This window comes from Hyperoodon ampullatus (assembly GCF_949752795.1).
Source record: "Hyperoodon ampullatus genome assembly, chromosome: 19".
NCBI classification, from domain to species: Eukaryota; Metazoa; Chordata; class Mammalia; order Artiodactyla; family Ziphiidae; genus Hyperoodon; species Hyperoodon ampullatus.
Genome location: NC_136932.1, coordinates 5,058,082 through 5,081,589, shown reverse-complemented (window position 1 = coordinate 5,081,589; position 23,508 = coordinate 5,058,082). Strand labels below are relative to the sequence as shown.

Here is a 23,508-nt window from a genome sequence, read left to right as displayed (position 1 = left end):
AACTCATGGAGGAGGGGAGGAGGGGCCCTTCGGGGTTGGAAAAGCCCAGGGGTCCTATCAAAGCAGAGCTGGAAACAGGATGGAAACCCAGGCTACCCATCTGTGTACAGGGAGCAGTGCTATTACCCCAGAAGACCTGGGATGGTCCTGAGGTCAGTGGGTCTCTTCCCTTCCCAAGTCAGGTAGTGACATCTCTGTGAGAGGCTGGACACAGATACAGAGGGCTCAGGAATTTTTTAACCTTGTGGTTTCCATAAGGCGTGATTGTGGAGAAAGAACTCAGGAATTCTAAACATCGCCGTTCAGATTCTATGTTTCTTCCATTAGATTATTTTCAAAGAGAAACACAATAGTTCAAAGGTAATATCATCCCCTTATTCTACGGAAATTCATTCTCACTGGAAAGCAGGACAAGAATGGGGGTATAGCTCAGTGGTAGAGCATTTGACTGCAGATCAAGAGGTCCCCGGTTCAAATCCGGGTGCCCCCTCTCTGTGCAAGACTTTTCGCGTTTTCTTGGTCTTGCAATGCACACATCGAAGTTCACTTACAAACGCGAGGGGAAGGATCCTCCAGCACTGCTGACCCGTTTTGCAGTCGGGCGTGGGTGGAGTCCCCGGCCCTACAAGATCACGTCCTCAGTCTGTTGGTGGATTGTACAAAGGCTCACTCTCGTAACGGTAGGGCGGAGGCGGGAACACCCGCAGGTGGACCTGCCCGGGGACCCCAATTGCTGTTAGGAACAAGAGAAGATGAGTCTCTAAGGGCCGGGCTCGGGCTAGGGAAGGAAGGCCGAGAGGACTCTACGAGAACGCGTAGGATGGAGAAGTGGGCGCCAAGAGAAACGCTAAGGGAACTCTAGCAGGGCAGGAAAGGGGGACCCAGGCCCAAAGGAAGGCCCCTGAAGTGAGGAATCTCTAGGGACTTCCCCTCCCACATTCCCAAACTGCAAGTTTCTTACATCATTAGAATTCATTAGTTCAGAGCTTCAGGAAACAAACCCTGCAGCCAGATGAGTAATCTCTTGAGATTCATTTTCCCTCCATCTCTTGGAAACATTGGACCTCACCTCTGTTCTTGCGCCCAGCACAGCGCCTGCGCCAGAAAGCACTAATAAGTCATCGGCGTGACGCTGCCAGCAGAGGGGGTATAGCTCAGTGGTAGAGCATTTGACTGCAGATCAAGAGGTCCCCGGTTCAAATCCGGGTGCCCCCTCAGTTCCGTTTTAAGGGCACCGGACTCTGATTCTCCAGCAACACTTTTCTTTACAGCTTCTTTTTTCTTCCACAATTTTGTGTTGACATTTCCTTCGCCACCTCTATTTTGGGCAGATGAGGAGCGGCGAGAGTACAAAATACAGGAATTCTAGAGCAGCGGCTCTCAAAATGTGGTACCGAGAACAGCACCACCACCTGGGAACGTGTTAGAAACGCGGATTCTCGTCCCTATCTCTATTTCTGGGTGGCCCCAGAAATCTGTGTTTTAATAAGCCCTCCAGGTGATTCCGATGTACACTAAAGTTCTAGAAGCTTACATTAAAAAAAAATTACAGGTCGTTTGCTTCTAATTATTTCCAAGTTGCTGTTTCAGCCTGAGTTCTTATTAAGAGACCTTTTAAAACAGACCGCGGGGCATCCCGGACGGGGGAATGCACAGAGAAATCCGTGCCGGAGCTGGAATTTCGTCCTGGGACCTCTCACTTTGACCTCTCGGAAGGTAGCGGCAAAGACTTGTGAACCTGCCCGGCTGGAGTAGGAGGTCGCGGGCAGCTCCAGGCCAGGACCGGAAAAGTGAGGAAAGCCGCAGAACAGGCGCGTTGCGGCTCGTCATGTGCCCACTAGAGGGCAGCAAGAAGCTACAGCTGGAAGCAGCAGTCTTTTTGATCCTGAGAGTCGGCAAAATAGCAATTTAAATGAGGCAACAAGAAGAACTTACAGATGGGCCTTGTCTTGTCCCATTGTAATTGAATACAGGGCTTAGGACTGGAGGAGGTCGCTTCTGGGACCCTGGGTCCTGAGGAAGGAGGAACTGGGATTCTGAAAGATTAGAGTCTTTAGGACCCCAGCCCCGCATATGACAGGGCGCCTCCCTCGCCCCTCTATCTCCCTCCATCCAGCGCTCGAGTTTCTTGCTGTTGTACGAAGTAGGTCGGGGAGGGAAGAGGCACCTCCGTGTCCTGACCTGATTCCCTGCCGTCTATTAAATATCCTAAATTGCAGGTATTTTATTCTGTTGTGGTAGGAAAAAGGGAGGGGGGATCTATCCCCAGAGCCTGCTATAAGGTGGTGGCAGTTGGGGTGAGACGTTTCCTTGCTCTGGGACTGGCTTTGAAGATTGACTGGGTCGGGCCCTGAGGAGGCCTGGGGTCCCCGGAGAGGAGGGTGGCCTCGGTTACCTTCTGGGGGTGGGAAGGGGTCCAGGTTATTTCAAAGTAGGGGTGAGCCAGGCCCCCTCCACCTCCATGTCTGCTGGGCTGGGGGGCAAGACAATGGGGACAAGACAACTGTCTGCTGGCAATGGGGGATGGGGGTGGGATAAAGTGGAGAGGAGCCACGGGAGGGCGTGGAATTCAGGCCTCTGCTGCAAGGGGAGATTCTGGGGTGGGGGTGGGCAGCAGAAACCCACACAACTCCGTGGAACAGCCCAGAAAGTCGGGAAGCCTGGTGGAGCTGGGTCGGGGGTGTGGCTGGTAGGAGCTCATGGTCCGAGGAAGAGGTCTGGCCTCTCGAGCCTTTTCTCCACCGCTTTCCCCCGGGGAGTCAGGAGGGGAAGGGAGGCAGGAGCTAAGGTGCGGTGTGGGGGTAGCTGATGCTCTTCGGAGGCTCTTCCAGCCCGAGGGTCCCCCGCCCTGTCCCCGTCCTGCGTCCGCTGCCCCTCCTCCCCCCGCCTTGGGAGCGGCCGCGGGAGCTCTCGGGGAGCGCTCGGGCAGGGCTGGGAGAGCTGGGGAAGACTCGGGACGAGCTCTGACGGCGCCGCGCCCCCCGCCCCGCCCCCTCCCCTCCCCGGTCCCTGCTCCGGGAGGCCGCGCTGCTCGCTCGCCGCCCGCTGGCGCTCCGCCGCTCTCGCCCCGCTCGCCGCTCTCGCCGCTCGCCAGCCCCGCGCTCCGCCGCCCACCCCTCCGTCTGCCAGCCCGGGGGACCGCGCCGCCAGAGCCCGGCCGGGGCAGCTGCGGACCGGGGGCGGGCCCTGGCCCCCACCATGCGGGCCGAGCTCTGGCTCCTCGTGCTGGTGCTCAGGGAGGCTGCCCGGGGGCTGAGCCCCCAGCCCGGAGCAGGTAGGACTGGCCGGAGTTCGCTGGGGTGGATCGGGGCGGGGGTCGGGGGGCAGGTAGGCGGGCGTGGGCATGGGCAGGTACCGGCAGGCTGACGATGTTTGGGGCGCCGGGGGTCGTGTCTGCGGGAGGCCGGGCGCCCTGTGGACTGTGGCAGGTGGACAGGAACCCCACTTTTCTAAACACACAGGGTGTATGAGTGAGGGAGGAAGGGTCAGACACTGATGCCCCGATCTCTCCTTCCCTCCTGGAAGGACACTGGAGGGACCCTAGTAGAGGGGGATCTATAAAGCAGTGGGCTCTGGCCCCAAAGGGGGCAGTGGGCGAGACATAGGGACCCCTGGTCACACCGGATGAGGCTGAATTCTGATGAGATGCGGAGTCTGGGGTGCCTCCTGTCCCAGTTTTGCCTCCTTTTTCTTTTCCCTGCCCCCACTCCCAAGCTGACCCAGGCTGGGGACTGGGTGGGAGCAGCCAGGAGGATGGAGGAGACCCAGCATCTTTCCTCCAACAAGGGCAGTAGGGGCCTAACGGCTTCCTCTCTCCGTTTGGTACTTGGAGAGCGGGGGCCCAGAAAGAAGCAACTTGCTGCTCCCCCACCCCCAGCCTCCAGGGTCCTCCTGTCACTCCTGCTCTGCTCTGCCCTGGTGGTCCTTGGCCTTTAGCTTCTCTGGCTCTGGACTGGGGGGTGGAGGGGTCCTATCTTGCACACTCCTCTTCCGCACAGCAGTTCTCTACAATCATTGCTCTCATGTGGAAGTCCTTTCTGAGATCTACCTTGAGTCCCTCCTGTTATAAAAGGAAAACCATTTTTCAACAAGTAATTTTACGTTCTCCTCTTTCCTCCTCATGTACATAGAACTTCTCTGGGGTTGGGGAGGTGGGTAATTGCAGTCAAGCCTCTTGACAGAGAGAATTGGGAAGATAGTGCTCCATGCCTCACCGGCATACATGTCCCCCAGATGGATGGAGCAGGTGGAGGGTTTGGCGAGCGGGATGCTGTAGTCGGGCTGCTGTGCCTCAGGGGTGTGCTGTCATCAGGCAAAGCGTCAGTGACAGTGTGCTTGACATTAATGATCCCTGAATGTAGCTGAGACAGGCCTGGGTCCCTGTTGAGAAGGAGGGTGTGGGCAGAGAACAGTGGAGGCTGATATGGCAAGAGGCTGCTGGTGAAGAACCACCAGTTTTCAGAGAGACCACGCAGAGAGTGGCCAGAGACTTGGTTTCTAGTCCCAGCATTTCACTTGCTGTGTGACCTTGAGCAAGTTACTTTCTTTCTCTGGGCCTATTTCCTCCCTTATAAAGTGAGGCTGTGGGCAAAATTTTTAACTCTTGGTGGTGGGATTATGAGAAATCTTTCTTCTTTTTTACTGTTTGTCTTTCCTCTTCAGATTTGTTAGGATGTGTATGGGGTAATTGAAAACAATTTTTTAGATCTCAATATAAAAAGGAATGGGTTGGACAGGTCAATTTTTGAGGGCCTTTGCAAACCCAACCTGGTGGGATCTTCTGAACTTAGAATGTGACTGGGTGGATGAGAGACGGCTCTGAACCTGACTGAGTTGGGAGGACCATGGAGAGGGCTGGGGAAGGGGGCACTGGGAGGAAACAAGGGTGTGCTGGGCCATGGGGGCCAGACGCAGGCCTGGCTGAGGGCTGCCTCTTCAGAGGTGGGTTGGAAGAGTAGATACCCTGGGAGGTCAAAAAGAGGGGGCACACAGAGACTTGAATCACATCTCTCAGTAGAGGACACCCTGTCTCCTCGGCTTTGACAGAGATTCAGCCAGGAGAAATGGACTTTCTCTGCAGCAAGAGAGATTGCTTAGACCTAAGGAAGCTCTAAGAAGCCAGCGGGGGCAGCTGTTGCTCCCAGTGCTGTGCTTTTTTTCACAAGGGAAGGCTGGATTTGAGGGGGGCCCTGTGTGGAGGCAGAGGGATGTCTTCTGGGGAGAACAGATGTGGGGGTGGGACATTCTGGGGGAGGGTTGCTCCGATGGGTGGTGGAGCCCTGGTGACGGTGAAAGGGCAGCTGGGAGCTGGACTTGAGGGGTGCTGCCATCCAGCCCCAAGGCTCCAAGTCTTCCGCGCTGCGGTGGGGGTGGGCTCAGGAGGGAGCTGAGATCTCCCCTCCCGCTTGATGAATTGGCTTGTTTAGTGGAGCCTTGAAACTTTGTCTATCATTAAAATGGGAGCAGGAGAAAGATGAGTGACCGAAAGATATAGTCAGGTGGTGGGCGAGACCAGCAGAGGCTGATAGACAGACAGATGGACAGACAGGAAGATACTGGGGTGCACAGGGGGAACATGGGGGTGGTGGCACTCAGGGTCTGATCCAGGGGAAACCGGAAGTACCTACAGCAGACAGAGAAGGAAAAGGCAGCTGGACGTGACTTCCTGGCTGTCAGGAGACCAGGGCCAGCACCGACCCCTGGTGACCCTGGCAACTTCCTCCTTTCTCTGACCCTTGGTTTCCCCATCCATAAAATGAGGTTTGGACCAGATTGCCTCTAGGGCCCCCTGAAGCTATGACTCTGCTTCCGGCCTCCTCCTTGCTCCCCAGGGACCTCCAAGCAGAGCGAGACTGAAATCCAGATTTCTCACAGCGGCTCCACCCCGGCTCTCACTCTGCCTGTGGCCATCCCCCAAAACCCTCAGGCCACTGTGCCCTGGGATCTGCAGGTACTGGGCTTCTCTTCGTCCAGGTCTCCATCAGCTCAAGGGCCGCCTCTCAGAGAGGCTCACCCTGAGGGCTCTGTCCAGAGTAGCCACAATCCCCAGCCCTCTCGTCGTCCTGTTTCCCTCACAGCCCTTCTCACTACCTCACGTTGTCTCATTTGCTGAATTACTCATTTTGTGTGTGTCTTTCCCGACTAGAATCTTCATGGGCGCGGGGGTTGTGTCTGCCTGTTCCCTGTTGTTGCCCCAGCACCCAGCACGGTGCCTGGCACACAGTAGGGTCTCAATAAACATGTACTGAGTGAGTGAATGAATCAGAGGGCGTCACAGACCCCAGTCTGCCCCTTTGAGAGAAACTCAGAGAGGCCAACTCTTCTTTCCTCCTCTCCTCCCCTCTTTTCTTCGGAGCTGCTGGCCATCCCTCCCTGCCCCCTCCTCGTGCCTCCCTCTCTCTCCCCAGATCAGGGTCCTCAGTGGGTTTCTGCCTGCCAGCAGGAGGGGAGAGGGTGCGGTTGGGGGCTTTGTAACTGAGGGGCAGGATTTCAGCTCAGGGTCTGGAGCCTTCCCCGGACCCCTCAGAAAGTTGGTCCTCATGTGAAACCCAGGAAAGGCCGGAGGACTCTGCTGGGTGCTTTGTGCACATTATTTTATTTAAGGCTCAAAATGACTCGCCCGATGTAGGTTTTATCATTTCCATTTTCCAGACGAGGAAACTGAGGCTCAGAGAGATTATGCACTTTGTCCAGAGTCATAGTCAGTAAGCGATAGATTCAAAGTTCAATCTCAAGCTTGTCTGATTCCAAACCCGTGCTTTTATTGCTGTGATACTACAGGGAGGGTTTCTGGTGGGGCTGTGCCACGAGGGAAGAGTCTTTTCAACCCTGTGGGTTGCAGGTACTCAGGACATTTAAGGATGCCTCCCTCCCTCCCTCCCTTCCTCCCTCCCTCCCTCCCTTCCTCCCTCCCTTCCTCCCTTCCTCCCTCCCTCCTTCCCTTCCTCCCTTCCTCCCTCCCTCCTTCCCTTCCTCCCTTCCTCCCTTCCCCTCTTCCTTCCTTCCTTCCTCCTTCCCTTCCTCCCTTCCTCCCTTCCCCTCTTCCTTCCTTCCTTCCTCCTTCCCTTCCTCCCTTCCTCCCTTCCTCCCTTCCCCTCTTCCTTCCTCCCTTCCCCTCTTCCTTCCTTCCTTCCTCCTTCCCTTCCTCCCTTCCTCCCTTCCCCTCTCCCTCCCTCCCTCCCTTCCTCCCTTCCTCCCTCCCTCCTTTCCTCCCTTCCTCCCTTCCTCCCTCCCTCCCTTCCTCCCTTCCTCCCTTCCCCTCTCCCTCCCTTCCTCCCTTCCTCCCTTCCTCCCTTCCCCTCTTCCTTCCTCCCTTCCCCTCTTCCTTCCTCCCTTCCTCCCTCCCTCCTTCCCTTCCTCCCTTCCTCCCTTCCTCCCTTCCCCTCTCCCTCCCTTCCTCCCTTCCTCCCTTCCTCCCTCCCTCCCTTCCTCCCTTCCTCCCTTCCCCTCTCCCTCCCTTCCTCCCTTCCTCCCTTCCTCCCTTCCCCTCTTCCTTCCTCCCTTCCCCTCTTCCTTCCTCCCTTCCTCCCTCCCTCCTTCCCTTCCTCCCTTCCTCCCTTCCTCCCTTCCCCTCTCCCTCCCTTCCTCCCTTCCTCCCTTCCTCCCTCCCTCCCTTCCTCCCTTCCTCCCTTCCCCTCTCCCTCCCTTCCTCCCTTCCTCCCTTCCCCTCTTCCTTCCTTCCTTCCTCCTTCCCTTCCTCCCTTCCTCCCTTCCCCTCTCCCTCCCTCCCTCCCTTCCTCCCTTCCTCCCTCCCTCCCTTCCTCCCTTCCTCCCTTCCCCTCTCCCTCCCTTCCTCCCTTCCTCCCTTCCTCCCTCCCTCCTTCCCTTCCTCCCTTCCTCCCTTCCTCCCTTCCCCTCTCCCTCCCTTCCTCCCTTCCCCTCTTCCTTCCTCCCTTCCCCCCTCCCTTCCCCTCTTCCTCCCTCCCTCCCTTCCCCTCTCCCTCCCTCCCTCCCTCCCTCCCTTCCTCCCTTCCCCTCTTCCTTCCTCCCTTCCTCCCTCCCTTCCTCCCTTCCCCTCTTCCTTCCTTCCTTCCTCCTTCCCTTCCTCCCTTCCTCCCTTCCCCTCTCCCTCCCTCCCTCCCTTCCTCCCTTCCTCCCTCCCTCCCTTCCTCCCTTCCTCCCTTCCCCTCTTCCTTCCTCCCTCCCTCCCTTCCTTCCTTCCATCATCCATGTGTGCTTGATGAGCATCTGCTCTATGTCAGGCACCTAGAGCCTGTGGTGGCACAGGTAGCAGCAATAGGTCAGGATCAGGGCTGGGACGGTGCATGTAGCATTTGGGGTGAGGGGCAGAAATGTGAGAGGAGGCACTGGGAAGAAGTGACATCTCATGAGACTCGAAGGATGAGCAAGAGCTCATCAGGAGAAAGGTTTATTTATGGAGCAGAGTGATCTAGGATGAGAACATTGCATGTGTGAAGCCTCGTGGCCAGAGCGAGTAGGGCTGCGTGCTGCAAAGGGCTTTAGGAAGATGGGAGGCTGGAGAAGCCAGCAGGGATCCCGTCATGCAGGGGCTCAGGTGCTGAGTGGAGGAGCTGGGCTTTCAGCTGCAGGGTCATGGCGAGAGGGGAGCATGGGAGAGATGGAATGAAGTTTGTCCTCTGGACAGGATGCTCTGGCAGACTGGCCCGAGGGCATTAAGGGTGGGGGCTGAAGTTGCCACCAGGAGAGAGGTGACGGTGGCCAGGACTGAGTGGTGGCCATGAGGCTGGATGTGTGATGCGTGGGATGAAGGTGGCTTGGCCCAGGCGCTGGGACTGCGTGACCAGACCTCGTGAAGTCAGCCTGTGGCTTTTTGCCCTGGAGCACGGCAGGGGCACCAGAAGAGGGTTGGGGCACTACCACTGGGCCGTCCCCCTGCATTCCAGGGGCTACAGTCTGCCAGAGAAGCTCCCAGGTTCGGACCCAATGGCACCCGGTGCATTCTGCCCTGGGGCTGCCCCTGCACCTTAGGACACAGCTTGGCATTGCCGGTCACCTCCTGTACTTTCTGTACAGGTCTGAGCAGAGACTGCACTTTTTCTGTAGCTGAGTGCAAATCCTGTCCTGGACTAGTTGTATGACCTGGGGAGATTCCTTAATGTCCTCGTGCCTCAGTTTCCCAATTTGTAAAATAGATCTAAAGCTAGCACCTCTCTCATGGGGTGACTTTGGGGGTTAAATGAGTTAGTGGGTTTAAAGCCCTTGGAATAGTACCAGCACAGAGTAACCATTCTCTAAAAGTCAGCTGTTATTTTTATCATTACTGTCACTATTGTGACATCCCCCTAGACTGTATGCCACTTAGGGCCATGGGTGGTGGAATGGATGAATACATGACTAGCGTATGCTCTGGAAGCTTCTTGCTGGGAAGAGGGAGCTCTCCAGTGCAAGGCAGAAGGCAGAACAGGGGGTGGCTGAGGGTTGGATAGGTGTGTAACCTGTGTGTGAGCCTGCAGGAGGAGGGCCCAGGCCTTCAGGCAAGTGTGTGTGTGCATGTGGGCCCCAACACACACACGTGAGCAACCAGCCGTGTTGGCTCCTTCTGCAAGCGGAAGGGGTGATGTCCCATCCTAGCCAACTGGGAGGGGGCAGGGTGTCAGGGGTTGGGACGGCAAGATTCAGGGTTAGGACAGCGCAAGGCAAGGTCCTTGGGAACCTCCCTCTGCCCTTCGCCCCCGTCTCCTTCCTGGATACTTTGCCTCTGGTCCTGACCCTCAGCATCCCTGTTTATATCATTAACTTTTTTTTTTTTTTTTTTTTGCGTTACGCGGGCCTCTCACTGTTGTGGCCTCTCCCGTTGCGGAGCACAGGCTCCGGACGCGCAGGCTCAGCGGCCATGGCTCACGGGCCCAGCCGCTCCGCGGCACGTGGGATCTTCCCGGACCGGGGCACAAACCCGTGTCCCCTGCATCGGCAGGCGGAATCTCAACCACTGCGCCAACAAGGAAGCCCTCATTAACTTTTTTTGAAGAATTAATTAATTTATTTATTTTTGGCTGCATTGGGTCTTCGTTGCTGCATGCGGGCTTTCTCTAGTTGAGGTGAGCGGGGGCTATTCTTCCCCGTGGTCCATGTGTGGTGTCTTCTCTTGTGGCGGAGCACAAGCTCTAGGCGCACGGGCTTCAGTAGTTGTGGCACGCGGGCTTGGTAGTTGTGGCTCGTGGGCTCTAGAGCACAGGCTCAGTAGATGTGACTCACGGGCTTAGTTGCCTCGCAGCATGTGAGATCTTCCCGGACCAGAGCTCAAACCCGTGTCCCCTGCATTGGCAGGTGGATTCTCAACCACTGCGCCACCAGGGAAGCCCCTCCCTATTTAAAAAACCTCATTTATGTTTCTTCCTTGATGCTCATGGTGGCCTGTGCCATAGGCATGATTGTCATCCCCAGGTTCGTGATGAGGAAACTGAGGCTTAGAGAGGTAAACTGATGGGTCCAAGGTCACACAGACTGTGGTGGCAGCTGTGCCCTCCCTGGCCCCAGCTCTGGCTAGGCCCCTCTCCCTGCCCTCTCCCCAGGCCTCAGGCCCCCACCATCCAGGCTCCCTCCTCTCTTGGTTGCAGGACTGGGATGCCTGCAGATCCCCAGCATCCCTTTCTGGGCCAGCTGAGCTCCATCTACTTGCTGTGCACATGCTCCTTTCCTGTTCTGGTTCCTGCCCAGGCCTGAGGGCTGCTTGCAGGAAGACCCAGGGAGCTGGGCAGACCAGCCCAGCACAAATAGTTCTGCCACCAGGGGCAGCTGTGGGCCCCACCCGAGAGCGGCAAGACAGCCCTGGCTTGGGGTCTGGGCCACAGGCGGGCTGCCTTCCCAGCACTGGGCTCAGGTCCATCTCAGCCAGTGGACGTCTTGGGGAAGGGGTCTGGAGACCACCCTCTCTCCATCTTTTCCAGAGCATCTGGTTGCGATTAGGGGCAGGGGAGTGAGAGGGGGCCGGCAAGGATCCAGCAGGCGCCAGCAGCCAAGAATGACTTAATTGGATAAAATGTCTAATGACAAACCAGAGCCCCACAGCAGGGTCCTGGCCCCAGTCCCAGGCCTGGTCCTGGGCAGGCCTTTTCTCAACCTCTGTTCTTGATGGCTCCCAAGTTACCTCCAGTATAGTGTCCTCAGTTATGCAGTGATTGAGCACCTACCGTTTGCGAGGCACCGAGAATACACATTTACGGAAGGTGGGAGGGTCCTGTGGTAACTCAAGTCTACCAGGGAGACAGGCACAGTTAGACCACTAGCAGATGCTCTAGGAGAGAGGGCTACACCCAGGAGCCCTGGGGAGGGGGTGGGGCAGGTCGAGGTGGAGAAGGGCATCTGACACAGTGCAGGCCTGAAACTGATGGAGATCACAGGGAATGTCACCTCCACCCATCTGGTGGTCTGTGTCCCATATACACGCCCATAGTAGGTGTGGCAATTGGAGAGACCGTATAAGACACATCTTTGGGGGCATAAATCTTTCTGAAGTGGAAAAGCATGGTTTCTGTGTCATTTGGAATAAATTTAATGACCTAGAGGGAACTAGAGAGAGCATCAAGTCGAGGAACGGCTGCTAGATGGCCTGTGTGCAGCCACTCTCCAATCCTGTGCCCGCAGCAGACATTGCTAATTGATCATGAGAACCTTTCCTGCTAAACACAAATGGAACCTCAGAATTCTTCACAATTAGAGTGCTCCTGGCTGTCACTAATCGATTGGAGATGGCTTTTGAGATGAAACCTATTTGCCATCATTGATGGTGTCTAAGCTCCTTGTTTCCTGGGGAAAGTGACTTGCCCAAGGTGTTTGAAGGTAGTGATGAGACTAAACAGTGGTCCCCACTATGGAGACAACTTCAACTGTCACAATGTGGGAGGAGGTGCTACTGGCCTCTAGAGGGTAGAGGCCAGGGATGCTCCTAAAAAATCCTGCAATGCATAGGACGGTCCTCCACAACAAAGAATTATCCAGTCCAAAATGTCAGTAGTACCAAGGATGAGAAGCCCTGAACTAAAAGAACTCTGCTCTCTGGCTTCTAGTCCCTGGAGTCCCCAGGAAGGTGAGATTATGTGCCATTTCTGGTAGAGAAATAGGGAACTGGTTTGGAATGTTCCAGAGCAATTGTTCTCACCCTTGTCTGCCGTGTAAGGTCCAGGTCTTCTCAAAAGCTCCCCGGGGGGTCATTTAAGGATCCTCAGGCACAGGCCACACCGCAGACCAATTATATCAGAATCTCTGGGGTGGAACCCAGACAGCAGGAATTTTTAAAACTCCCCAGATGATTCCAGTGAGGTTGAGAATAATCACCCTTTTGGGGGCAGATGAGGGAAACTTATCTCCATCCCTACCTGCTGTATGACCTTCTTTAACCTCTGTGAGCTGCTGATTCCTGTCTGCAAAATGGAGAGCATCATATCTACGGTGGAGGGCTGGAGTGAGGGCTAAAAGTGTTTCCTGTGCAAAGTGTGTGGCATGGAGCTCAGTGCATGTTGGGTATCTCCTGCCCTGATAGTCAGTGTCCCCAGAGTCAATGACGGCATGGGAATCAGGGCTTCTGCAGAGTAAGCGGGCTGGTCCCCCTCCAGGGCCTTCACTCTGACTGTCAGGACTCAGCTTTCTGTCCCCTTCTCCCAGGTCAGGATGCAGGCCGAGGCTCTGGAGGGGCCGTGCAGGGGACCACCGTGCAGGGCTGGAATCGGAGAGCCCGAGAGATCCCTGGCCAGGTGTCGGAGCCGGACAGGACTCAGCTGAGCCAGGACCTGGGTGGGGGCACGCTGGCCATTGACACACTGCCGGATAACGGGACCAGGGTGGTGGTAAGTGCTGGAGGGACATGGAGGGGGAGGGAATTGGCAGTGGGGGGGCCCCCAGGTGCCCCATGTACACTTGTCAGACACACAAGTGTATCCTTTGGGGTTGGCCCTGGACGTCGGTGTGGAGAGAGGGCTCCCGGGAGAGGGGACGGAAGCGGGGTCAAGCCTGGGTCCTAAGATCTTAGCATCTCAGAGCTTCATAGGCTTGCCTACCTCCTTGTGGACCCAGAGAGGTGAAGTGACTTGCTCAAGGATGCACAGCATGTCCACAGGGTTCCTGACACTGGACTCTTCCACTTCTTAGGGCCTCCACTAGAAGCTGAATGAAGGTGGCATTATTAGTCACATCCGGCTGCCAGCTCTGGCCCCACCCCGACCTCATTTCTGCACCATCTACAGACCATGTGGCTCCAAAGGGTTAATGGTACAGAGGCTCTGGCTTCTCAGCCTCAGGGGAGGGCACTCTGAGTGGAGGAAGCAATTAGGGTGATGCTGCAGGAGAAAACCTCCTCTGCCTGGGGCAGTTCTGGGGGTGGCAATGCAGGGAGGAGCTGGCCCCTTGTAGAGCTGGCCCTGCTTCCCAGCTGGCTACCTGGGAGGCTCCTGGGGGCCTCTGTGTCTGTGGGAGAATCTGTAATCATGTGTGTGTCTGAGGGTTATTGTGTATTATGTACATTTGCCTGTGTGTCTGTCACCATGAGCTGCTGTGTCTGAGATGAGTGTGTGTGTGTGTGTGTGTGTGTGTGAGAACGTGTGAGTGTGAGTGTGCCCATGGCTGTGTGTGGAGGTGCCCATGGCTGCCGGTGAAGAGGGTGGATTCTCAGGATGCAGAAAAACTATGAAAAGAGAAGCAACAAGAGGATGGGCTTCTTGGCATTTCTTTATTTTATGTTTAGTAACTAATTTTTTAAATCCAAGAAGCGCATGCAGTCAAAAAGGCCAAATAGTGCTAAAATCAGAAAACAAAACACATCAGTCCGCCCCTCTCCTCCGGACCTGCCCACCCCTCTCTCAGAAGGTGGCACTTTGGGCACCTTCTCCTGGCGGTCATCTCCATAGTTCTAAGTAATTTGCTTACACTGCTACCTGTCGATAAATCCATTTAGACATTATCTGTTGGTTGCCTGTTGTGTAGATGAAGAGTGCCTTTTATATGCCTATTATATACTCCCCCAAGTGTGGTTTAACGCTCTCAATATAACTGTTAAATCTGTATGCTCTGCTTTTTATCATAATCAGGTAAATATTGTTCACCACTAATCCAGTCAGGGTAATATCATTGTTTACTTTCTTGCATGATTTTTGCGTTTCCTGCCCCCAATCCCCACCTACTTTCTTAGTTTTCTGTACTTACCATGGCTATATATTCTTTTTTTTTCTTAATTAATTAATTAATTTTTGGCTGCATTGGGTGTCTGTTGCTGCGTGCGGGCTTTATCTAGTTGCGGCGAGCAGGGGCTACTCTTCGTTGTGGTGTGTGGGCTTCTCATTGCAGTGGCTTCTCCTGTTGCGAAGCACAGGCTCTAGGCGTGCGAGCTTCAGTAGTTGTGGCTCGTGGGCTCAGTAGTTGTGGCTCGTGGGCTCTAGGGCGCAGGCTCAGTAGTTCTGGAGCACAGGCTTAGCTGCTCCTCGGCAGGTGGGATCTTCCTGGACCAGGGCTTGAACCTGTGTCCCCTGTGTTGGCAGGCGGATTCTTAACCACTGAGCCACCAGGGAAGTCCACTGCTATATATTCTTAAACATCCATTGATCTTAAATATAATTTTTGGTGTGGTCAAACCTGTCAGTTTTTGGTTTTTTTGGTTTTTTTTGGAAACCTCTCAGCCTTCGTCACCCTTCTCCCACCTTGCCGGGTGCTCTCCTGCCTGCCCACAGCCATCCTGGGACCTCCCTCTCCTTCATCCTAGAACTCCCTTATCTCTCCCCTTGCTAGGCACCCTGTTCTCTTGACCCTGTGTCTTTTCTTTCCCGCTTCATTCCCTTGTTTGTTTAGCTTTCTGAGAAAGGTTACAGAAGAGGAGAACTTGCACATCTGAAAATGCCTTTATTGTACCCTCACACTTGATTGATGGTTTGGCTGACTATAGAATTCTATATTAAAAATAATTTTCCTTCACAAGTTGCAGGCATCTTACATGGTCTTCTGGCTTCTGATGTCACCGTTGAGAGGTCTGATGTGCTTATGCCCGATCTTTGTAGATGCCTGCTTTCCCCGCCTCTGGAAGCTTTCAGGGGTGTTCCCTTAACCCCAGCATTCTGAAAGTGCCTGTTTTGGCTCTTTCTCTCTCACTGCGCTGGACACTTGATGGACTATTTCAGCCCAGAGACTTATATTCACCAGTTCTGGAAAGTCTTCTTGTTTTATTGCTTTGATCATCTTTTCTCTACGTACTCTCTTCTTTCTACCAGACCCCTCAATTAGATGTCCATCTCGGGGATTGATCCCCAAACTTTCTTCTCTCTTCTGTTTCTACCCCTTTGCATTTTTTGTTGTCTATTTGTTAGTTTGCTTGTAATTGTTGTTGTTGATCCCCTTTCTGGGAGATTTTCTCAACCTTATTTTCTTAATGTTACCGATTTTTTTCTACTATCATATTTTTCATTTCCAAGAGCTGCTTATTCTTTTCTGATCATTTCTTAAAAAAATAGTTTCCTATTGTTCTTGTGTCATGGATGTAATAGCTTCTCTCTCTAAGGATGTTTTTAGAATTTTAATATTTTTCCTGCATCATTTCTTTTCTTCCTCCCCTCCCTCCCTCCCTTCCTTCCTTCCTTTCTCTCTCTCTCTCTCTCTCTCTCTCTTTCTTTCTTTCTTTCTTTCTTTCCATTTAATGCAGGGACAGTATACACAGGAGGGCCAGGTGTGGGCAGGGTGAAGGAAGAGAAGACGTTAGGAAAAGCTGCAGCAGGGAGCAGCTAAGACCTGTACACGTGAGCCTGAGCTGGCAGGGAGGTTGGGTCCCCAAAGCAGCAAGAGCTGTGATGCCTCTGCAGGAGGGGTGCTGGACAGGGGCTGTACCAGTGGGGGTGGGAGACGGACCAGCACCAGCCTGCAGCCTGGTGTGGAGGGAGCAAGGTAATACATTCTCTGAACTCTCTGCCTTTCTGCATCATTTCTGTGACTTATCTTTCCTTTTGCCTCGTCCTCAGACATGGCTTGGCCCCATTACAGATCCTGTCTTTATTTAAAATGTTGATCTTTTGTTCATCATGGATTTTTCTGCATCAATTTAACTAATCTGATTTTAAAATATATGGCATGGGCTTCCCTGGTGGCTCAGTGGTTGAGAGGCCGCCTGCCGATGCAGGGGACGCGGGTTCGTGCCCCGGTCCGGGAAGATCCCACATGCCGCAGAGCGGCTGGGCCCGTGAGCCATGGCCGCTGAGCCTGCGCGTCCAGAGCCCGTGCTCCGCAACGGGAGAGGCCACAGCGGTGAGGCCCGCGTACCGCAAAAAAAAAAAAGAAAAAAAAAATATATATGGCATGAAAATATTCTCTTGATGACTGAGTTTGTAGGTGCCGCTTTTTAAATGTTTTTATTAAAAAATTTTATTGCAGTATAGTTGATTTACAATGTTGTGTTAGTTTTAGGTGTATAACATAGGGATTCAGTTATACATATACCTATATTCATTCTTTTTCAGATTCGTTTCCTAAGTAGGTCATTACAGGATATTGAGTACTATACAGTAGGTCCTTGTTGGTTATCTTTTTTTTTTTTTTAGAAGAATCCTGTATTTTTATTAGCTTAGGTATATTTAGGTTTCTTTTGGCCCTAATAACTCCAAGTAACATTTACCATGGCTATTTCTTGTTTTGTTTTGTTTTTTTGTGGTACGCGGGCCTCTCACTGCTGTGGCCTCCCCCGCCGTGGAGCATAGGCTCCGGACGCGCAGGCTCAGCGGCCATGGCTCACGGGCCCAGCCGCTCCGTGGCATGTGGGACCTTCCCCAACCCTGGTCCCCGGGTTTCTGTGGGTTTTCGTGGGTTTCCATGAACACAGCTGGCTTTCCCACCTCCGTCCTTGGCAGCCACTCCACACTCCTGACTCATCCCAGCCCACAGGCAGTGAGGAGCCCCAAGTCTTTTCCTCATGAACTGCTGCATCTCTCCCACCTTATTCTAAACAGAAGTGCCAGGATTTCTAATTATCCCAATAGTTTCATCTGGCCTGAGGCCAACTATCAACCAGCCTGCCAAGGAAGGCTTCCGGTTCCTAATCTGACATTCTGAACTCTCTTCCAGCTAAGGGAGAAGCCTGGTCTAGAAGTCTGATCCTCCAATCTTCTGGGCAGGGCTGGGGACACCCCTAGCGCAGTCAGAGTGGCCTCCTGCCAGGGTGACCTTGCTTCTTCACGTGCACTCTTAAGGTGTGGCTACTGAGGAGGCCACAAAGCCCCCAGGGTGGTGGAAGTCTTGTGGTCAAGTCCAGCCACGTGGTGCCTGAGAAAGCCTCAGCTTCCAGTGTTCAATTTGGCAACCGATTTTAAAATTGGTTTGAAATGTTACAGCTCAGAAGTTCCCACACCTAGAGAGCCATCAGGATCACATGGGGGGACTTTTAAAGAAACAGATTCCCAGGCTCCAGTGTTTCTCAACCAATCAGTTCAGGGTGGAGTCCGAGAATTTGAGCTGTTTTTTAAGCTCTGGGGTCATTGAATCCATACTGGCTCTTTTTTTTTTTTTTTTTTTTTGGCAGTACGCAGGCCTCTCACTGTTGTGGCCTCTCCTACTGTGGAGCACAGGCTCCGGACGCGCAGGCTCAGCGGCCATGGCTCACGGGCCCAGCCGCTCCACGGCATGTGGGATCTTCCCAGACCGGGGCACGAACCCATGTCCCCTGCATCGGCAGGCGGACTCTCAACCACTGCGCCACCAGGGAAGCCCTGGGTGTTCCTCTTTTGAAGGAACAAAGGAAGTAGGGATTTCTCCATCTCCAGAGGCCTTGAAAGACAGGGTTGTTGAAGAGAAGAGGTTGTGCCTGGGGTGAGTTGTTGGACTTAGTGGCCTCAAAGGACCAAACTCTACTGACCCCCGGGTTCTCACACACATAAGAGAATGTCAGTGCTTATACATGCCATAGATGCCAGAAGATGTGTGCACACACTGCGACCGGGGGGTCTCGTGCCAGAATCCTCAGAGGGGCCTGTGCTCCATTCCTACCCTGCCTTGAACCCATTAGGCCTTGCACTGAGCAGCACTCAGTGGGGCATGGTGACGATCGCCCACTTCAGCACAGCCAGACCTCCACACCACCTGGGCTGTGCGCTCACCCTACCCTGGATGGTGGGCCCTCTTGGTCCCTGCAGGTGCCCCGGGAAGGGGCCCAGAGACAACTGCTTCTCCCGTGTCTCTGGTCAGCGTCTCTGAGAGCTGGGGTCTCTCTGGCCGAAGGAAACCCGATCTTGGCAGCAGAGGGCTGAGCAAGAGGGAAGTGGAAGGGAGGGGACATTTCAGCAAGTTTGATTTGATCCGTTTCATAAAGTTTTCTTGGCTTTCGACTGTTTATCCATATCACCGTCTAATCTATGCCAGCAGGAACCAGGCTTTAGTTCCCTCTGCTCTGGGGCCGTTATCGAGGGGCTTAGGGCCTGGCAGGTGGGCTGCCATCCCCTTTGCCTCCGCCCCGCCCACCCCGGAGCCCCATCATCTTCCTTCTTTGTTCCTCAGTCCACCCTCCTGGCCCCAGCTTCCCTTCTGGCCCAGCTCCCTCACCTCAGCCCCTCTGCCCAGCCCCCATCCCAGGCCTTCTCTGGCCCCGCCCCCTCTGACCATCTTCCCTTCTCGCCCCTCTGGCCCAACCCCATCTTCCTAGTCCCTTCTGCCCAGCACTTCCTGCCTGGCGACCTCGCCACCATGCTCCTTCCAACTCAGACCCTCTTGCTTTGGAGGCCTTGAGGCATCCAGGCTGCACTCCCAGGATGAGCTGGCAGCTCCGAGGCCCCTGGTCAGAGCCATCTCCTTGGATTTTATTCCCACGCTCACTCTACCACCACATCCCTGTGGAAGTAGGATTCTTGTCCGGACTTAAGCTTTCCAGAGATTTTTCCACCAAGACCAATCCTGAGGCCCTGAGGACACTGGAAATTTTGTGGGCGAGGGAGAGATTGGGGAGAGCCATAGTGCTAAGTCAGAAATCCGGGAAGAACCACAATTTATTCTCCAAGAGGCTGACGGGGGACGTCTTCAAGCCTGGGGATTTCCAAATCCAAATGAAAGGTTTTCTTGGTTCTGTGGTTCATGTCTGGGTCACAGTTTGGGAGGAACCAAGTTTAAGAGCAGTCAGATTTGGAGGTTCCCCCTGTAATAGAACAGGTTCACACCCTAATAGAAAATTCTGACTCCCCTCATCTTACCCCAGTCTTCCTCCTGGCCCAGCTTCCCTGAATTCCTCTCCTCTCTGGCCCAAGCAAAACTTCCCAGCTCATCCAACCACCATGGCAGGCCCAGGAATGCTGAGGGACCACACAGTGGGATAGGGACTGCATCATCCAAGACAGCTGGGCAGCGAGAGGAACAAGTGAGTGCAATACGCTCCTGGTTTCCACACCCTCCCAAAGGAGGCAGTTCCCAAAAGGAGACCTTCAGAAGGGCCTAGGGGAGACGGGACAGACAGACTTGTAGCATCGACACATGAAGAGCCCCAAGCGCTGCTCATGGAAGAACCCAGCCATGGCAGTGCGGGCGCTGAGGGGAAAGGATGAGGTGACGAGTCTGTTAGGGGAAGACTTCCGGGGGTTGGGGGTGAGATGGGTGGAGGGAAAGTCGTGAGCTGAATTTTGAAGCGACAGACGATAAGAGATTTTGTGAGAAGAATGGGTGTCCAGGGAGGTGGGAGGTGGAGTCCAGACATCCAGTCTTCAGCTCTGTGGAAAGAGACCCGCAGTCTTGGCCTTCCATCTGGCACGTACCAGCTGCTGACCTTGGGCTGGACACTTAAACCCTCAGTTAATGAACCTGGTGTTTCAAGCCCCTACTAGCTTCAGATTTCCCAAATAGGGGAGGGTAGGTACTGATCTTTCTGGGTTGAGACTCAAGAGCAAAATGCGAGGCATGTGATGGGCTCTCAGTCCCGGTGGTCTCCCTTGCCCGGCTCGGTAAGAGTGCCACAGCGCCCTCTGCTGGCTGCTCGGGCCCAGGCGGTCTGTCTCCCACGCAGGTCCCTTTGGTTGACCCCTTTTCCTTTTCCTTCCACAGGCTGGTTGGTTGGTTGGTTTTCTTTCTTGTTGAGGTGAGATTCACGTAACAAAAAATTAACCATTTTAAAGTGAAGTGCATTTAATATACCCACAATGTTGTGCAACCATCACCTCTATCTAGGTCCAAACCATTTTCACCGCCTCAAAAGGAAATCTTGGACCTTTTAGGTGGCTGCACCCCATCCCACACCCCCTTCAGTCCCCGGTTATCACCAATCTGTGTTCTATTTCTATGAATGTACCTGTTCTGGATAGTTCATCTATAAATGAAATATCATATATGATCTTTTGTGTCTGGTTTATTTCACCTGGTGTAATGTTTTCGAGGCTCATCCATTTTATGGCTGAATAATATTTTCCATTATATGGATATACCACAGCTTTGTTCGTCTATTCATTTGTTGATAGACATCTGAGTTTCTTCCTTTTGGTTCTTGTGAATAGTGCTACTGTGAACATGTATATGTGTATGTGTTTGAGTACATATTTTCAGCTCTTTGGGGTATACCTAGGAGTGGAATTGCTGAGTCATAGGGTAATTCTATGTTTAACTCTGAGGAACTGCCAAACGGTTTTCCACAGTGACTGAAACATATTACATTCCCACCAGCAATGTGTGAGGGTTCCCATTTTGCCACATCCTAGCCAACACTTGTTATTTTCCTTTTTTTTTTTTTTTTTAATTATAGCATCCTGGTGGATGTGAGCTGGTATCTCACTGTGGTTTTGCTTTGTAGTTTCCCTAATCACTAATGATGTTGAGCATCTTTTCATGTGCTTGTCGGCCATTTGTATATCTTCTTTGGAGAAATGTCTACTTAAGTCCTTTGCCCATTTAAAAAATTGGGCTGTTTGTCTTGGGAAAATTTCTTTCTTTCTTTTTTTTTATAATTTTTTTCCCTTATTCTTTTGCCTGCATCGGGTCTTAGTTGCAGCACACGGGATCTTCCTTCGTTGAGGCATGCGGGATCTTCGTTGCGGCACTTGGGCTTCTCCCTAGTTGTGGTGCGTGGGTTTAGTTGCCCTGTGGCATGTGGGATTTAGTTCCCGACCAGGGATTGAACCCGCATCCCCTGCACTGGAAGGTGGATTCTTTACCACTGGACCACCAGGGAAGTCCCAGGAAATTTTCTTTTGTTTCTTTTTTTTTTTTTTTAATTTTTTGCCCACACCACACTGCTTGCAGGATCTTAGTTCCCCAACCAGGTGTCAAACACGTGCCTCCTTGCAGTGGAAGCATGGAGTCCTAACTACTAGACCGCCAGGGAATTCCCTTGTCTTGGGAAAATTTCTTAACCCCTCTGAGCTCATTTCTTCATTGTCAAATGGCGATGCTATATTGCCTAAGTGTACTTGCAAAGGTGTCATACAGTAATCTACATAAAGGCGCCCAGGGTTGGAAATGATAAACATTAGCTGACTCTGAATTAGGCTCTGGTCAAGGTGACCAACCATCTCGGTTTTCCCAGGATGGTCCTGATTTTGGCACTGAACACCTCAGTCTCAGGTACATCGGGACAGTTGGTCATCTTACTCTGGTCCGAATATGGTAGATAGTGTGTATCTTTGCCATATCATCACTCTAAACCTCAGTTTCCTCATCTGTAAGGTGGGACTGAGAATGCCTCATAGAGTTGTTATAAAAATCGGTTGAGCTAATTGGTTGAAAAGTTAACCAGAAAGGTCTCGGAAAAAAGGGTAGTGCTTTTTCCCCCAGATCTTAGCTGGAAGTACAAAAATGGGATCCCAGCAACAAAAGAGGATTTCCTGGCCTTGAAGCTTCAGGGGCTACCCTTCATATCCTCACGACTCCTCAACGTATGGTGGGAGCTTGTTAGAAATGCAGGTCAGGCCCCTCAGACCTGCAGCATCAGAATCTAATTCCCAGGTGATTTGTATGCACATTAAAGTTTGAGAAGTTCTGCTTTATATCCGAGGCTTTGAAGCAGGGGCAATAATCCGGGATATGGAAAGTGTATCCAAAAATTTATCACAGTAGTATTTAAAAATAAAAAATAGAGCATAAAAACTGGAAACTACCTAAGTGCCCAACAGTAAGGAAAAAGTTAATAAAATTGTGGGTTTTCTTCTGAGTAGATGGCCATGACGCCTTTACAAATGATGGTTAAAAGACCATGTTCAACATCAAAAACTGCTTCAGATATCATGAAACATGACAGCAGTCCACACAACTAACTGGATAGTCAGCAGGATTATAACCACGTGAAATTACATTCATATGAAGAAGACTAGAAGGAAATATGGCAGAACAGGACAAGGTGAGAGACGGGGGAGGCCTGGTTTTGTTTTTCCTTATTTCCTAGTTCTCTGTGGTTGTATGATATATATTGATGCTATCAAAATCTCTGGTTGACTGATATCCTCCAAAAGCCCACATGTAGAATCAGTGTCAGGATAAGATGCTTCTTTCCTTTCCATGAAGCGTGAGGGGTATTAAAAAATGCTTTGTCTAGAAAGCCAGCTCACACCCTCTTTCCAAGCCTGGTCCAAATCCCCACTTCCAGGACCTTCTCAGGTCAGCATCACCCACCCTGACACCTCTTTACCCCAGGCCCTCAGCACCATGCAAATACCCCTTTGTCTAGGCTGGGTCGCTCCCTTCCCGGGTTAGTCCAGGGGACCTGTTTTCTGCACTTCTGTGATGACAAGTGTTCCAGGTGGCTTATTTCAGCCTGAGGCTTAGATACCTCCAGAGGGCAGATGGCGGTCATCATGCGGATGCATGAGGTAAGGGAACTAAAGGAGCCCTCCCTGAGCGCTGGCCTCAGTCGGTGGCCTTATATTTCATCCACCCAACTACCCAGGAGGCAGGTGTTTCTAATACTATCTGGGAACAGAGAGGGGAAGTGCTTGCCCAAGGTTGCACAGCTAGCGAGTGGCAGAGCCAGGACAAGGACCCGGGTCTTTCTGCCCTTGGAGTCCTCAGAAACAAAAGCGAGTGACGCGCTGGTCCAGACAGAGGGTGCTTCTTAACCAGCGCTCGTCAAGCTTTACTGCGCAAAATAATCCCCTGGGAAGCTTGTTCAAATGCGGACTTTGATCCAGCAGGTTTCGGGTTGGGCCCCGGATTCTGCATTTCTACTGAGCTCCCAGGTGATGCTGACACTGCTGGTCTCTGGGCCAGACTTTGAGTAGCAGGGATCTAGGAAACATTCCTATTGCCCTTGTAAAGCCTCCTAGAACGGTGGAGGTGGGGAATAGGATGCCTGTTCCCCCAGTAATCCCCTCAGCATGTCCTGGGTTGGATTCAGCTGCCATCCTAACCAGCATGGCTGGCCAGACCTCTCCAATAGGCCCTGCAGGATGCCCTTGGTTGCTTGCCCCAGCATTTCCACTTGCCAGTTGGCTGGCAGGTGATGGGCTGACGGTGACAGCTTAGCCAGAGTTCCTGTCCAGAAACGTCTTGAGCCCAGCCAAGGTAAATGCTGCCCTGCTGTCAGAAATGAAGTGCCTGGCAGGCTCCGGGCATGAATAATTGAGGCAGAAAAGACATTGTAACAGCAGGTGCTGAAGAGGGGGCTGGGGA

At 53.1% G+C, this 23,508-nt stretch overlaps 1 protein-coding gene across 1 annotated transcript in view; it reads left to right on the top strand.

Moving 5' to 3' along the window:
• Positions 1–3,198: 3,198 nt before the first annotated feature.
• PLXDC1 (plexin domain containing 1) overlaps positions 3,199–23,508 on the top strand; it is a gene marked incomplete at both ends in the record, with an annotated part of 62,586 nt that continues 42,276 nt past the window's right edge. The window contains 2 exons of the mRNA XM_079725012.1: positions 3,199–3,274; positions 12,583–12,764. Coding sequence (XP_079581138.1) covers positions 3,199–3,274; positions 12,583–12,764 — 258 coding nt within the window. The remainder of the gene's footprint in view (positions 3,275–12,582; positions 12,765–23,508) is intronic.